The sequence below is a fragment of the Ciconia boyciana genome, chromosome 8 (assembly GCF_034638445.1).
Source record: "Ciconia boyciana chromosome 8, ASM3463844v1, whole genome shotgun sequence".
Lineage (NCBI taxonomy): Eukaryota > Metazoa > Chordata > Aves > Ciconiiformes > Ciconiidae > Ciconia > Ciconia boyciana.
Window position 1 is genome coordinate 50,412,439 of NC_132941.1, and position 14,807 is coordinate 50,427,245.

General features: G+C 38.9%; 1 protein-coding gene across 1 annotated transcript in view; it reads right to left on the reverse strand.

Annotated features, from left to right (window-relative positions):
• Positions 1–314: 314 nt before the first annotated feature.
• Positions 315–14,807, reverse strand: part of LOC140656132 (gamma-aminobutyric acid receptor subunit pi-like) — a 49,087-nt gene continuing 34,594 nt past the window's right edge. Inside the window, exons 9-11 of the mRNA XM_072871465.1 lie at positions 7,205–7,357; positions 6,181–6,374; positions 315–626 (exon numbers count right to left, since the gene is read on the reverse strand). Coding sequence (XP_072727566.1) covers positions 315–626; positions 6,181–6,374; positions 7,205–7,357 — 659 coding nt within the window. The remainder of the gene's footprint in view (positions 627–6,180; positions 6,375–7,204; positions 7,358–14,807) is intronic.

Consider the following 14,807-nt stretch of genomic DNA (forward strand, 5'->3'; position numbering starts at 1 on the left):
TCAATGCAATCCAGAAACAAGTGTAATATAACTCCTATTTTACAAAGTTGACCATTAAAATATTTAAAAAGGACTTATTGGCCTTTGGTAAATAGTTTAATATGGGACACATGCATGCTAATAGGAAAGTCAATTTAGGATGACAGTCATTGAACATTGGAAAAGTGAGTTAAAAATAAACTTTCTAGAAATGCTTGAAAAGATGGCATGTCCTTTCGTATCCCTTTATCCAAATGCAACTTCTTCATTCTTCTGCAACTTCCCCTCCCATATCTACTTTTTAAGCTTTAAACCAATTTTACACATTTAAATGTTTAGAAATACAAATAATATACCCAATAAAATACATTAATTATGATGAATGATAATGGGAAGGAAAATCTGGCATAGTTGTCTATGTGGTAAGGATTTTTAACATGGAAGCAATCAAAGACACAGAAAAGTCTTTTCATTACTGACATTGGTGACCTACACCCACTGTGTTTACTTCTCTCCCTTTCTCCATCTATGCTGGTTTTGCTGCTCTTGTTTGAATCAGTCTTGTTTGCATTGTCAGGGGCACTGCAACTGCCAGCAACTGCTGCCAGGACTCCATTCCTCTCTTCTTCAGCCTCTTCATCCTCATCCTGATAGGAAACACAACAGCAGGTACTTAAGTGCATGTTTCATCGCCTATTTACTTTACAGCAAATGATAGGATTTTTCTTACAACTCCTCCTGTAGCTCGCTCCTTGATTTCAAGGGCGAGCACCTACACGCACCAGACAATTCCTTTCAGCTTTCAAAGCCTCCATTTACAGGAAAAACACTGACTTAAACAACATGTTACTGCAAAAGCTTTCATAGGACTGTTGAGGAAAGCTGGATTTGTTCAAATATGGCCCACTAAGCTTTACTTAAGACAGCAGCAAATCCATGAAATGCACAACAATAAGCTGTCTTCTGCTCAGGGAAAATACTGGCAAAGGTTATTGTCTAGAAAGAGGGTAAAGCAAAGCCCCAGTCTGGAGATGGAGAAGGTGGGGGAGCTGCCAGACCAGCTAGTCAAGCTGGTCACACCCCAAGTCAAGCACCCCAGAATATAAGACGCTTTCTTTCTGTGCAGTTGGCTACTCTATTCCTGGTTCTTTGTGATAAAAATCAAATTACTTAAAAAAAAAAAGAGGATCATAAAGAGGGACAAGCCCCACAACTAATTCAATACTAAATAGCTCATACTACTTTCTTTCAAGTCCTGAAACCCATGCTCTAAGTTCAAAGTTACGCTAAGGTTAAGCGCATTTTTATGTGCTTCACTGCATCAAGACAGCTCTTTGGAGAATGTTGCATAAGCCTTCTGGTGGGTTTTGTTTCTTTGATTAGAAATGGCTCGGAGCCATGAAGTTCATGTATGAAATCTTCACCCTTTGAAGTCAGCGGGTTTTCTGTTACTGACTCAGAGGACACAGGATTAGACATTAGCTGCAGCTTCAGCTCTAAACACAAACTTTCTTGAAAGTTCTGGGGTATTTAGTTTGGTTTGGGATATTGCAGAGATACCAGCAGATGCAAGCTACAAAGATTGGCTCCAACTTTATATCTAAACTAAACCTAAATTTGTATAGTTGGAGGAGGGGTCATTTTAATTCAGGCAGGTGTACACATAATTTTAATTTTCTACTGATGGTTTTATTACCTTCCAAATCAGTGAGTGGCATGCAAGCAAGAAAAGGCTAAAAATTTATTTGTGAAACATAGAATACAGACTCTCTTTCCTCTGACCAATTGCTTTTCCATTTGCATCACGAGAAGAAATAGATTAGACAAGGACAAACTTTAGAGAAGTTAAGATGTACAGCCCTATGTGTAGCCACACAAAAAGCTCATTTAGAAATATGCCAGCTATTAAAGTCGAAGAAAGCTCATTAAGCCACCTGAGTGATCTCCATGCCAGTGCAGAATTGCTCTTCTGCCCAGGGTACTTGTAGATGGTACAGTTCTTGAGCCTGTCTTCATCTAAAATTAGTAACGTCCTTGAAAATTAAAGTGGAGTCTGGACAATGTCCTCAGACTGCTGTGAAGCAGTGAAGCAGAACAGATGGAGCTAGAAAAGGGGATTATTACTGTTTTTCATTTTCAGTTTGCAAAAAAAATCCAGTATATTTTGTTTGAGAGAGATAAACGCAGCTCAACACGACGTGTCATCCTAAAAATACACTGACTACAAAACCTTGCTCATCCTCCACCTAGCTTCCCACAGCTAAGTGAGAATTTTGAAACCAAAGGCCAGGATAAAAATCTGCCTATAAAGCATTAAGAGGATCAATCCATAAAATTCCAGTCTGAACCTTAAACAATCCCCAGGGTAGTACTAAAACTCAGACCTGGAGTTTTACTTGGGGCCTACCTCTGTTATAAATACCTAGCTCTTCTGCTTCAAAAAGTTCAGGCAGCTGAGGGACGCGCTGGGGATGGCAGAGGAGCCTTTGTCAGCAGCGCCTGGCACTTGAAACAAGGCACCGGAGCAATGGCCTCAGCGCTTCAAAAGTTAATAAAATAAAGAAACCTGTCAGAAGAGTCATGACTTTTTTCCACTGCTCTCATTTTTTAGAAAGGGAAAAAAGAGCAAAACAACATCTGTACTTCAAAACTGGCAGGATTTGGGGCGTTATTCAGTGTAAGAGTCTATTTGTCTCTCAGGTAGGGCTAGCTAAAAGTTGTACAGAATTAGTTTTACTCTAGAGCATGAAAGGACATTGCATACGTGCCATTTTTCTTTTCACACAGCCACATGTGAACAATTTGCAGGAGGCTGACGCTTTATTAGGCTGTTCTTAACTCCTTTCTACTCCCCAAGAGGCAGTTATTACTTACGCAGAAAATACTGTACACAGTGCATATGTACTTGATTCTGTGTGCAGTGTTACAAGGCAGGGCTCTCGCAGAACAGAGACAAATTTACAGCAAAAGTGCTGTATCACATTGCTTCAAAAGGAGAAAGCTAATCTAGAGGAGAATCACAACTGCTCGTTTATAAAAAAAAAAAGTCTTATAAACTGGGACTATCAAGGGACTTCTCCAACTCGCTATGGAGAGCTGAATGTGATGAAAGATCAAGCTGGTTTACATTATATTAAAAAATCGTGTTGCAAGTGTTCAACTGTGGCTCTAATTTTAAATGTCACACTAAGTTTTCACTGGATTCCAGCTGTCAATGATACAAAATCGGTGGCATCCAGGAAAGGTACTGCACATTACCTGAAAATCACTGTATATGGCATGTGCTACTGTGGCTGCTGTTTATGCTAATCGAAGTGTTTGCTGACATATAATAGCCAACAGAATTGAGGAAAGTTGTCACTTCCATTGAGTAATAAAGACACTCAAGATTAAAAATATTTCAACCTAGAGCATTGCACACCCGGAGCTTCTTCTGTGTTCAGAAAGACTGCACAATGCTTGCACAGAAATGCCAAGTAGGCTGAACATTGCCCTTGTAACCTTATTTTCAGTTTTCAAACTTTTCTCTTTTCTGCCCAAAAGGGAGAGGTTTAGGTGAAAGACAGATGAAGGCCAAGGAGGAATTCTCTGTTTTATAGGAGGGCACAATTCACACATTTGTATAAAAGAGAAGAAACTCAGGATTTTGGAGAGGCAACCTCTCCGTTTAGGCAGTCTGTTATGCAGTTGACGTGAATGGCACATTTTGCCTGACCTTCCTTGCAGCAGGTGGTTCCTCTGCTTTTGCCATTAGCTTTGAAGCTGTCTCTGTGGGTCCTGGTTCATGTGATGTGACACTGCAAGAGTGTGGATACGATGAGCTGCTTCACTAGTTTATATTCTAAACTGGAGACCCCAAGGGCTTCAAAAGATATGCCAGTGCCCAACTGCTTTAAAGAGCAAAGCAGAAAGCAAACCAGTACAACTAATTCCTATACAAGGCAGAGGGTTAAATTTTCAATGCACCTCCTACATTTATTTACATAATTCTGAGTGCAAATTTTGTATCAGCTCGCGTATGGGAATAACAAACTGGGAAGTGAGATTTCTAATTAACCTATGTCCACAAGAGAATATGATAATGAGGAGAACACATTTATGGTGACAATACTCACACAGAAATTTGTTAAGCACCTGCTAGACAATGACATGAGATTTTAGCTGCTACTTCTGCCCTTGCGATGTTTTGTTTTTTACAATGAGAAATCAGAAATACAAGTCAGGTGTGCTCTCCATGGCACCCTGCTCAGTCAGCGGTGCTTGTCCTTGGCTACAGTAGGAAAAGGACATGACAGGCACTTTCCTTATTCTACAGAGTCTTGAGTTGATCTAGGACCAACGATCTGCCCCTTCCCTTATATGCTTGTGTTTGTGTGGGCAAGAAGTGAGTTGGACTGGCTTGCTCACTCCTGATGCACAGGAGAAGGTAGGAAATATGCCTGAAGTGACAGACCATTCCTTTCCGTCATTAAGTCCATCACAACACTGTACCTTAAGTCCTTCTTCCTGCCTCATTTTAGGGCTGTACCTCCACTTACTTCCATGCATGTCTTTCGAGTCCACGAGTTCCCGTGTCTGCCCCATCTGCAAGCACTAGTGCATGTGCCCCAGATGAAAGGCAATCTGAGATCAGTAGGCGAAGGCAAAGGCAGTCATAAGTGCCCTTCACAGATCCAAAGATGCTCAATCATCCAAGCACTTAAACACTTTATTTTCTTGACCAAACCTCCAATAAGCTTTTTTTTTTCTGCTCTATGAGCAAAATGACAACCACTTACTTCAAAGATGGATATGCTCAGAGGGAATTGTCACTGATGCTACCTTGCCAAGCAAAATTACTTTCAGGCTTTCCACTCGAATCCTCATTCAAAATGAGTGTTTGCCCATTTGCACACATTTCCCTGTTAGATGTTGTCTTTTAAAATCCACTGGGTGGCTCAGCTTTGTGTCCACTTTTCAGTCCTTCTCCACACACCTAGATCGAATGACAGCTTTGAACATATTCCTGTACATTTATAGAACCCCTCTCTCATCCAAACAGCCAAAATCCCATATTAATTGTTGAACTATCTAGGCATAAAAAAAACCACATCTTGGCTGATCTTCATTGTTTTTAAGCTTCCCCACTTGAACTCAATATCCTGTTTCTTGAGCCTATCAAGGAGCTTTGCGTAGGCATTTGTGATGCTCTATTCTAGTTTGGCTTAAATAGTTAACAATCTTTCTCCTTCTGGCCATTTATCCCTACAGCACTCAACCAAACTTTTTCCTGCTTTTTTATCTGTTATTCTCACTTTCCATGTTTTACTTTTTTCTATTCATCCAGAAATTTCATAAGCTGCTTAAAATTTTCTTTTCTACCATGCATATTAGATTCAGTTCCGTAATTAAAAGCTGCAAGACAATCAGCTTCCAACTTCCTTGTGATTTCTTTTTCACTGCTTATGAAAGCAGTGCTAAACACTGGAGATGGAAGATGTGACAAAACTTCTTCATGAACCTGTCCTGATTATTTCAGCAAGACGACAACCACCAGACTCAAAAATGCCTATGTTGATTTGATCCCTTTTTATTTTAACTATATTTCACAGTATTTCAGAGTTGTGAGAAGCTCATTAGAGCAGCAAAGAGCGCAGCTATAATAATGATGCAGAACAGAAAGCAAATCCCAGTCTGGCCTTCAGCTGCAGCTGTTGAAAGAGAAGGTGTAAGTGGAAGGCTATAGGGATCTGAAACACCTAATACGCGAAGCTGTCTGCTAGTAAGCTGACTCATGTACCATGCATCTGCAGAAGGTTTCATGAACAGAATGGGATAAAATCTTTTCTTTTTTGCAGTAAGATCAAGTCACTGAGCTCAGTCTAATTTTTGAACTGTAAGTAAGCATATGTCATTGTTGGGGAGACAAAAGTGCCTATGATTTTTGTGATACGTCCAGCACATTGTTTGATAAATGGCCATAATATCCATGCCAAAAGAGAGAATCATTATGGAAGGGTGTTTCAGTTTGTTTGACGTCTTCCAAAAAGTTCCAGGTATACAAGTAATTTTTCTTTTTCTCAAGGTTATTCTGTTTTCACTGTCATTCTAAAATAGAAACTTCCTTAAATACATTTACCATTAGTGCTCAGATAATTCATTCTCTTTAGCAGGTATAATTGAAGCCTGTTGTGTAGGACAACAATCAAAGAATGAGAATACCTTTGGAAGTTCCTTTGAACTGAGTCGATGCAGAGTGCAGAAATGAGCCACGGCATACTCTAACAGTGCTCCAAAGATAAAACTGAAGCAGATACCGAGGTACACATCAATTGCCTTAATAAAGCAATTAGCATTTGGGAGTGAAGTCCTGGCTCCCATCATCAGTGTTGTCATAGTGAGGACTGTGGTAACACCTGTGGAATGCAAATATATAAGTTCTGATAAAACACAGAGAGCAATGAGGGTCTCTGCTGCAAGGGCCCTGCTACAAGACGGTTTTTCCTGGCTCTGTGATCTCCTCGTATGCCACAGCATTTAATGTGTTATGTTTTGGAAAGAAGACTTGCAAATGAACATGTGATTCTGAAGTTAAATGCTTAAAAACACTCATGAAAACGGTTTGTAAAGCTGAGAAGACTGCGAATTAAAATGAGTGAGATGTTGGTGTCATAGAATGTATATTTATGATTAACACATTATTACTGCAATACTATGCAAATGCTCCCTTTAAAACATTCAGATATCATTTTGCTCATTTGATGTGAAATCTTTTTCTTCCCTATTCTATAGGAGTGTTTTTCCCACCTCACCTGCACTCTGATCAGAACTGATTTGCATTCTTTCCCTTTCAGAATCTCCTTTATTTGAAATTAATTATATTTAATCTCTTATAATTCTCTTATTATTCATGTGTTAATTAGCATGTATCATTAACCCTCACAAAAGCCTCACTATTCTGTCTATGCATGCCATGTGTTTGAATATGTTGAAATTATTTCCAAAATGACTGAGTTTTCCTTTGCTTTCAGCAGCCTCCCCTGCCTCCAACTCTCCTGTAGATCCCAAAGACGTTTTCTTAGTTAAAGAATAGCAAGGCATGATGTACTGCGGATGGCAAACCAGAAAAGTAATTCCATAAAACTCAGAAGTGTTTGCAACTTTTGGAAATGGATGTCATGTGCATGCAATAAAGAAAGCATCTTAATGATCCAACTCTGTTTATTTTGTTCTATCAACTTCTCACCTATGCAGATTCTGGCTGGAACTGATGACTGGCTTATCCAAAACGATACCCAGGAGAGCACAACCAGTAGGATTGATGGTACATATGTCTCTAGTATGAAATACAAGATGTTTCTCTTGAGTTCAAAGTGAAACACTAGTTTTGGGTAATGTCCTGTGGAAAGAGCAGGAAAAAAAATATTGTGAAGGTGCAGTTCATAAAAAGTTCTTTAAATTATCAACCTGTATTATTTTTGTACATTATTATGCAGTAAAAGCTTAAAAAACAAGCTTGAAAAAAAAAACACCACAGTTCAGAAGAATTCTATCATGAAGACTCTAAATTGAACTGAAGGAAAATTCAAAATATATAATACCCAGTCACCACATCCAGAGTTTCATTAAAGATGTCTTGAATTGGAAATGCACTGAGGATTAGTGAAGGAAAAAATAAATCCATCAATGTGTGGAAAGGATGTTCCATTATATAACACAGTGCAAGGAAATTTGAAATCACATGTGTATTTAGCTGTGGTTATTCATAAGAATTACCACAATGAGCTACTATATAAACTAACATAATAACAATTGTAATTTTATGAAGTTAGCATGGGTCCTTATCTTTAACTGCCTCACATATCTGGATTATTGTGCTTTTTTTTTCATTTACTGTTACTCAAGATGCAGATCAAAGGTACCTTCTCTGATACTGCTGACCTAACTCTTATATTCCACTTAAAAACAAGCAGTGTCTTTGCATCTTCACTATCTATTTTTTCTTTACATTAGTGCATTGCAGTGTTTGTGTCGTTCTGAGCAGTGTCACTGTTGTGGCACAAATGGTTTGCTTCTGAGTGAGTGATGTCCAGAAGATGAAAGTTTTGGCTCACAGAGTCAAATACAGAATTGGGTTTCATAAGGGGACAGCACACTGGTAAGCAAAGCCTGAATTTGTTATCCAGCTCACTAACCAAGCAAAATTTGGCTATGTTTGGGCAACAGAAGCACAGGATCTAAAATTTTTACCAGTCCAACGGATCAAAGGAAGGCAAAAGCTTGCTTTGCAGTAACTTAAATGTGCAGAACAGACTTTTTATTGGGAAGTTCAAAGTTCAAAATTAAGTGTTGAAATGTTTACATTTTTTAGAACGTTATTTTGACAATATTCTTGAACCAGAATATCAGTGAGAAAGTAATGCTTGAATATACTGTGGTCAGATAGCTTTGGCTTCATCTATTTTAATCCAACCAATTACGATCTCCAGGACCTATGTTTGTTTCCAATGCTGAGTGCTGTGAGTCAGGACAGAAGCACAGAACAGTGAATGCACTTTAGCAACAACAATATATGCATAGACAGGTTATTTGTGCATCCCTCAGGTGTGCTGTGAGACATGGAGTCAAAGAAAAGAGTACTTTTAAAAGCCTGAAGTGCAAGTAACGGATGCCGAGAAATGTCTTCTTGCTCCCAGGCTAGAAAATGGATGGTTAAATTTCCATTTTTAAAAGTATTGTATAAATTGCATCCAGAGAACAATAAGGTTTCATAGAACTCTTAAACAGAAAGAATCACTAGATCATGTAGTCTGACCCTAACCACAAGTCATTAAATTTCCCCAATTATCCCTTGCTTTGAACTCAATCACTTTGATTGGAATAGAGTCCACCTTTCACACAGACATCTAGACTTAATCTGAGGATATCAAGACATGCAGCATCCACCATTTCTCTCAGTAACTTGTTACAACGAATAAAATAATTCTATCTGTTAAAAATGAATGCCCAATTTCTAATCTTAATCTGATTTAAGAAAGCTTAAGCAAGCTTTCTGCCGTGTTGACTCTGCCTTTTCACTAGTAGACTAAATAGTCCTTTGGTAGTCAGCTCTTTCTCCTCCTGAAGGTACAAATACACTGTACTTAGGGTTCTTCTTTGTAGGTTCAACATATTGAGTTCTTCAAGTTTCTGACTGATAGAAAAAAGGATACAAAGATGGACAGTAGACTTTAACTCTCTCCATGAGACTGGAGATACAAAGATGATATATATCGTTACCATCATTTTTATGTGAAAAGAGAAATATTACATTAGTGTACCTCTATCAATACTGTGATTTTTACCAATACAGTTGTTTCAGTAAAAGTTATTTTGCCCACCAAAATTGATTTAAGTGTAAGCAGACCAAAGTAAAGCACTCAAAAGCTAGGAAGTGCAAAACTTACAGTTGACTGTGCAACATTACTTCTGCTTCTGTCTGCACTCATCCTTGCACTAAATCAAGCACTAGTGCTATGGAAAAACACTGAGTCTGTACAATAAAAGACTATAGCACAAAGCATATTTAAGGAAAGAGAATTAGGGTTGTACAGGCAACTGTAAATCTGTGGCTTCCTAGTGTGCAAGATCAAGCATTTAAAACCTTCATAAAAACTGTTAAGGATTTTATTAATTTTGCTTGCAATCTTCTAGGGTGCTATTTAACTAGGACTCAAAACAGGTACTTTTAAAGAGAAAGACAAGATTTTCTCTGCAACATTTGTGCCCCAAACTGTCATTACTGTGGTATGGTTGCAGCTAGTGCACAAAGGACGATGGCATGGCCACCATGAGTGAGGGAAGGGTGTCAAATCAGAGCTCATGTGAGAGTGCAGAGGGTGCAAACCAGCAGCAGGAAACTGAATCCTCCACAAAAGTCATTTGTCTTGTGCTTCTGTGCTGGCCATAGGGAAGGACGTGGTGCCATGTACCCAGCAAAGGGGAGTAAAGAGACTGGACTGTGCTCCCTGCAGAGCACCACAGGTACTTGGGGGTTCCTGTGGTTCAGCCGTAGAGCTTGTCTTTAGGAAGGAAGACTCTGAAATAGCCAATACATAATAGCCATACAGCAATGCCCTCTCCTCGTTAGTGCCCTACAACTGTATCTCCATTCACCTTAGTATAAAAGTCAAGTATGTACATGGGAAGTTAGTTCAAAATGTCAAACTTGAAAGTCACACTTTGTGGCAATTTCCAAGCGTAGACAATGTTCCTGTGTTCTTTTGTGTTATTTTTCCTGATGCCAGAAATTTCTGAAGCAATGTGAACAACAAAGAGAAATAGAGATGTAACAGCTTATAGCTGAGTGGCTTTTTGGGAAAAAAAGAAAAGTTATTTCTCTAACCTTAAGGCTTTCTGCTTGCTGGAATCCAAAGACACATCATGGACATGATAATAATAGTGTCAGCATTTCTCTAAAGAGTTCGGAAGAGCTTTTATAATGGAAATTTTGAAGCAACCTATATAAAGAATTCATATGAGCTCCTCCTGTAATAAACTGAATGAAGAAGTAGTCAAGAAAAAGTATGCAATGCATATTTATCATGCTAAAGAAATGAGCAATGGGACAAAATGAAGATAGGGAAATACTACAGTCCTTTTCTCATCTACACTCCACATGTACCAAAAGTTATCATCTTTAAAAAGAAATAGATTTGCTACTCCTATTACGTGAGTTGCATGAGATAGTAATGCTGTATCTCATTGCCTTTGACTTGCACATCTGAGGCTCTGTCAGATGTGCCTCAGTCAGATCAAAAGTGAAACAGGTTCATGTAATCCTAGTCCTGACTTTACTAGAGTTAATTCAAGTACAGCTCAAGTTAACTCCTCAAAACTGTGAAGTTTGCCCCTTGCTTGAGTCTCACTGACAACAAAATATTTGTATTAAAATGAGAAGATGCTTTTTCATTCAAGTTTCTTGCCCTTGATGGATGGCACCTCAGTGTGTGGCTGCTCTGATTTAAATGTGACACTGTGATGGAAATAATCTCTGTGCAGACAGGTACTCTGCAGCAAAGGCACAGTGTTAGTGCTTACCAAAGTATCGAATTACTGTGTTTAACAGTTTCTCAGATGAATCTGAACCTAAATGAGTGTCAGTATACATACTCTAAACCCACCAGAAGGTGCGGTATTCTACTTAGGTTACCCTGCAGTGAAAGAAGAATAAGCTCAGTTACTTGGGCTTTATAGAATTTACTAGAAGGCAGAAGTACAAAACTAGACAGTACCTCTAGCTTGTAGACGAAGAACAAATCTAGACAGCAGACTATAGTCTCCATACCTATTCTAACTCTCTCTACTGCTTAAAAAAAAAAAAAAAAAGAGAACCCTAGAAAGTAGAAAGACATGAAATAAATCAAGTTTCAGTTGGTTCCAGCTAACTACTTTTGTTTCCGTATCATAACAATTATACCAGCATGGACTCTTTCCCAGTAGCTGAGCAGGTGTGCGTCTAGGTCTAAGGCAGATCTTTCTGAAGGCAAGAAAAGCTAATTTATTCCTCTTTATAACTCGCCTTTGAAGTTTGGCTTTTGGCTTCTAAAAACAATATTCTAATTTACAGCACTGCCTATCTAACACTTCATATAGATCTTGCCATAATACTGATGATTTTCTCAACACTGGCTATTGCTGCACTGACTGAGAAATAGATATAAACCTAAACAAACAGGCTTCCTTATCACCCTAGGTCATCCATTTTTTGATTATCCCATTTTTCTATGGCATCTGTTCCCAGCTGATGGCAGAACGCTGCATCTCTGCTCTTTCCTGCTGCCCTCTGACCAGCGGATGGTCACAGCAGAGGCGCCTGAAGGAAGGACTGATGCTCTACAAACACTGTCAGCAGCTCCTAACTTCCACTGTAGTGTGACTTGATGGGAGCATCTTCCCCACAGTTACCTCCTGTGGACTTTTTGATGAACTCTACTCCAGTAAAAGACTGCTCCACATCATTCTTTATGTAAGAAGCACTTCAGTATCCTGCACAGGCGTGTGCAGTCAGGCACAAAGAGCACATTCTTCTCTGTCATGAAATATGTATGCTAACCTCTTGGGTGCCAGCTAAAATGTGTGATGTACATCTCACACAAGCACGTCAGTATAACTCTACCAATGCATCATTTTCTTCTCTTCTTGCACCGTTTAAGGGCACAGTACAGGGAAGCTTTCAATAGAATTTTACTGCCTTAACTATGTGCTGAAAATGTAGTTTTCAGTATGCAATTTTGTTATTGTTTGTTTACAATGAACATATGCATTAAGGAATGGGTAGTGTCCCCACTTTTACCCAACAAATAAGCTGTGCAACTGAAATGCAATTCTCTGACTGATGTAGGATGCTGAGTGTCAATATACATGGTTAATACGTTATTACAGCTCCTTTGTCCCTCCCTCAGAGAACAATCATAGTCTTCTGTTCTTCGCAGTCAAGATCTTATAAACTACCTCTTTTCCTACTTGTTCTTCAGAGGTGAACTAAAGGAAATGAAATATCAGGGCAGGCTTCTCAACATGTGTTTCATCTTCATGAAAATGCTTTACAAAAAATGAGTTTGAATTTCAGATTCCCTAAGAACGAAACAAACCCTTTCATGTAGTGTTTGTGTGCGGATATATTTATCCATTTAGCTTACCTGTAAAACAACAAAAAAACCCTTACAAAAAAATTATGTCACAGAAAGTTTTCCAAGTGTTTATGTGTATTTCTATCCATACTACAAAGAACTTCCCAGAAGTTAACAAAAAATGCCTCTTCTGAATATCAAGGATATTCATTCCATTCATTGCATTTCCATATGTTTTTACGTTACTGTAACTTTTTCAATGCATTTTCCAAAACTGTTTTCTTTCTAAACTATTCTACATTGCAGAAGTATCACAAAAACAACTTCTGATGGAAAACTTTTCAACATCAACTCAAGTGGAAAATCATGCTTACAAAGAGTGATTATATGAGCTCAGATAGGTAAGTTGAACATAACATGGTAACAGACATACATGCATATGTAACTGCTTGAATCTTAGGCGAGGCTGACCAAAGACTCACCAGATAAGACTACACTGAACACAGTTCTGAAATTGTTTGTAAGCCCTGTATGGCAAAGAAGATGTTGTCAGAAATAACAATTCAATAGCAATTAGAGATTATAAAAGAACTGATAAAAGGAATGAGAGAAGATACTCAGTGTACCATACCTCAAAAAAGAATTGAAAATTGTAGAAAAGTTTGATTGTTAACTAAGAAACCTCCTGAGCCTTGGGAAACTGCAGATGGGCCTGTAGGACAAAGCAAGGTAATGCCTCTATTTCAAGAGAAAGAGACTGTGACTGCTGAACGTGCACTCTGTGTAGGAGTCTGTTATACACTCTTACACACCCTTTATAGTTTATATATAGTTTATATACTTTTTGATTTTCAGATCACTAATTATAAATGAGAGCAACTCATTACTGGCTTAGTCGTGACCTCCCACCTGAGAAGCCAATAACATGGAATGGCCAGGGGTGAGCAGAGTTTCAACATTGCATAGCCAAACGAGGTCTGACGAGGCCTCTAGCCCAAGGAGGCTAAAGCAGGATTTGTGAGAGTCATCAAAATCCTGGCAGTGACTGCAGAGAGGGAACAGCAGCCAGCTCCCTTTGCAGTCTTTTTCAAGAGGGCAAATGTCTTGTCTTTGTGCATCAGGGAGAGGAGACTGACTTTATGCTTCTGTCTCTTCTTTCCCTCTGTTCTGGCAAAATACCATTTGAATATGCCATTTTGCTGACTTTATGGTTTTCTAAGCAGGGAAGTGCACTGAGAGCCCTGACTGCCTGACATAACTCTCCCTGCCTTCTGGGCTCAGGCTGAAGACTCAGTGTTAGACTAGACCTGAGCAAGCTGAGCCTCTTCATTTCTGCTGCTGCTGAAGACTTGGCAGGAGGGTTGCAGTAGTGAGAGCAAGACTAAGGAAAGTTGCCGGCCAGAAGAAAAGCTATCAGCAGCCAATTAACCTCAAGTATTAAATGACGTTTTTGCTTCTTTCTCAAATTAAAAATGTTAATTGAGATTAATTAGCTATCGCTTGCTGTGAAAATAGAAGCATTTATCAAGTGGGAACACATGGGTCTGTCCCGTGCCCAGTACTGCACTAACAAACATGATGACTACCAAGTGTCTTTTAAGAGAGGAGCATTAGCACACTGGAGAACAGGATTAGAGTTCAAAATTGTCTCAACAACTATCAAAAACAGCCTGAGTAGAACAAGACTCAATTCAACAAAAGCAAGTACAAAGTCCTACACTCAGATGGGAATTACTAGCTCCCTAAACAGAGCACAGGGAACATGCGGCTACAGGGCAATAAAGGAGGTGGAGTACTAGAAGGAATCACAAGCTGAATAAGGTCAAAAATGCACAACAATTTTCTGCAAGACAAGCAAATATTAGCCAGGAATGGATAAAGAGGAACAGAGTTCATAAAATGCATTAAGTAAACCCTTCCCTCTATGGAGGATATCTGATGGGAACAGGGTACCCAGTTTTGGGTGCTGCACATCAGCAGAGATATGAGAAATTCGATGGGAGAACAATAGCAAAGACAGGAGATCTAGGAAACTGTTTATATGAATTAAAAAGAGGGAAAGTGTTGGTCTGAGAAAAGATATATCTGTCCTGACATAGTGAAAGGGCTGCTGAAAAATAGCAGGAAATTTGTCTTCCATATGCACATAATGGGTTTGAAATGCAGCAAGGGAGATCAAGATTAGACATGAGGAAAATATGCTTGTAATAATCACCCGGAAAAAAAAATCATCTAGGG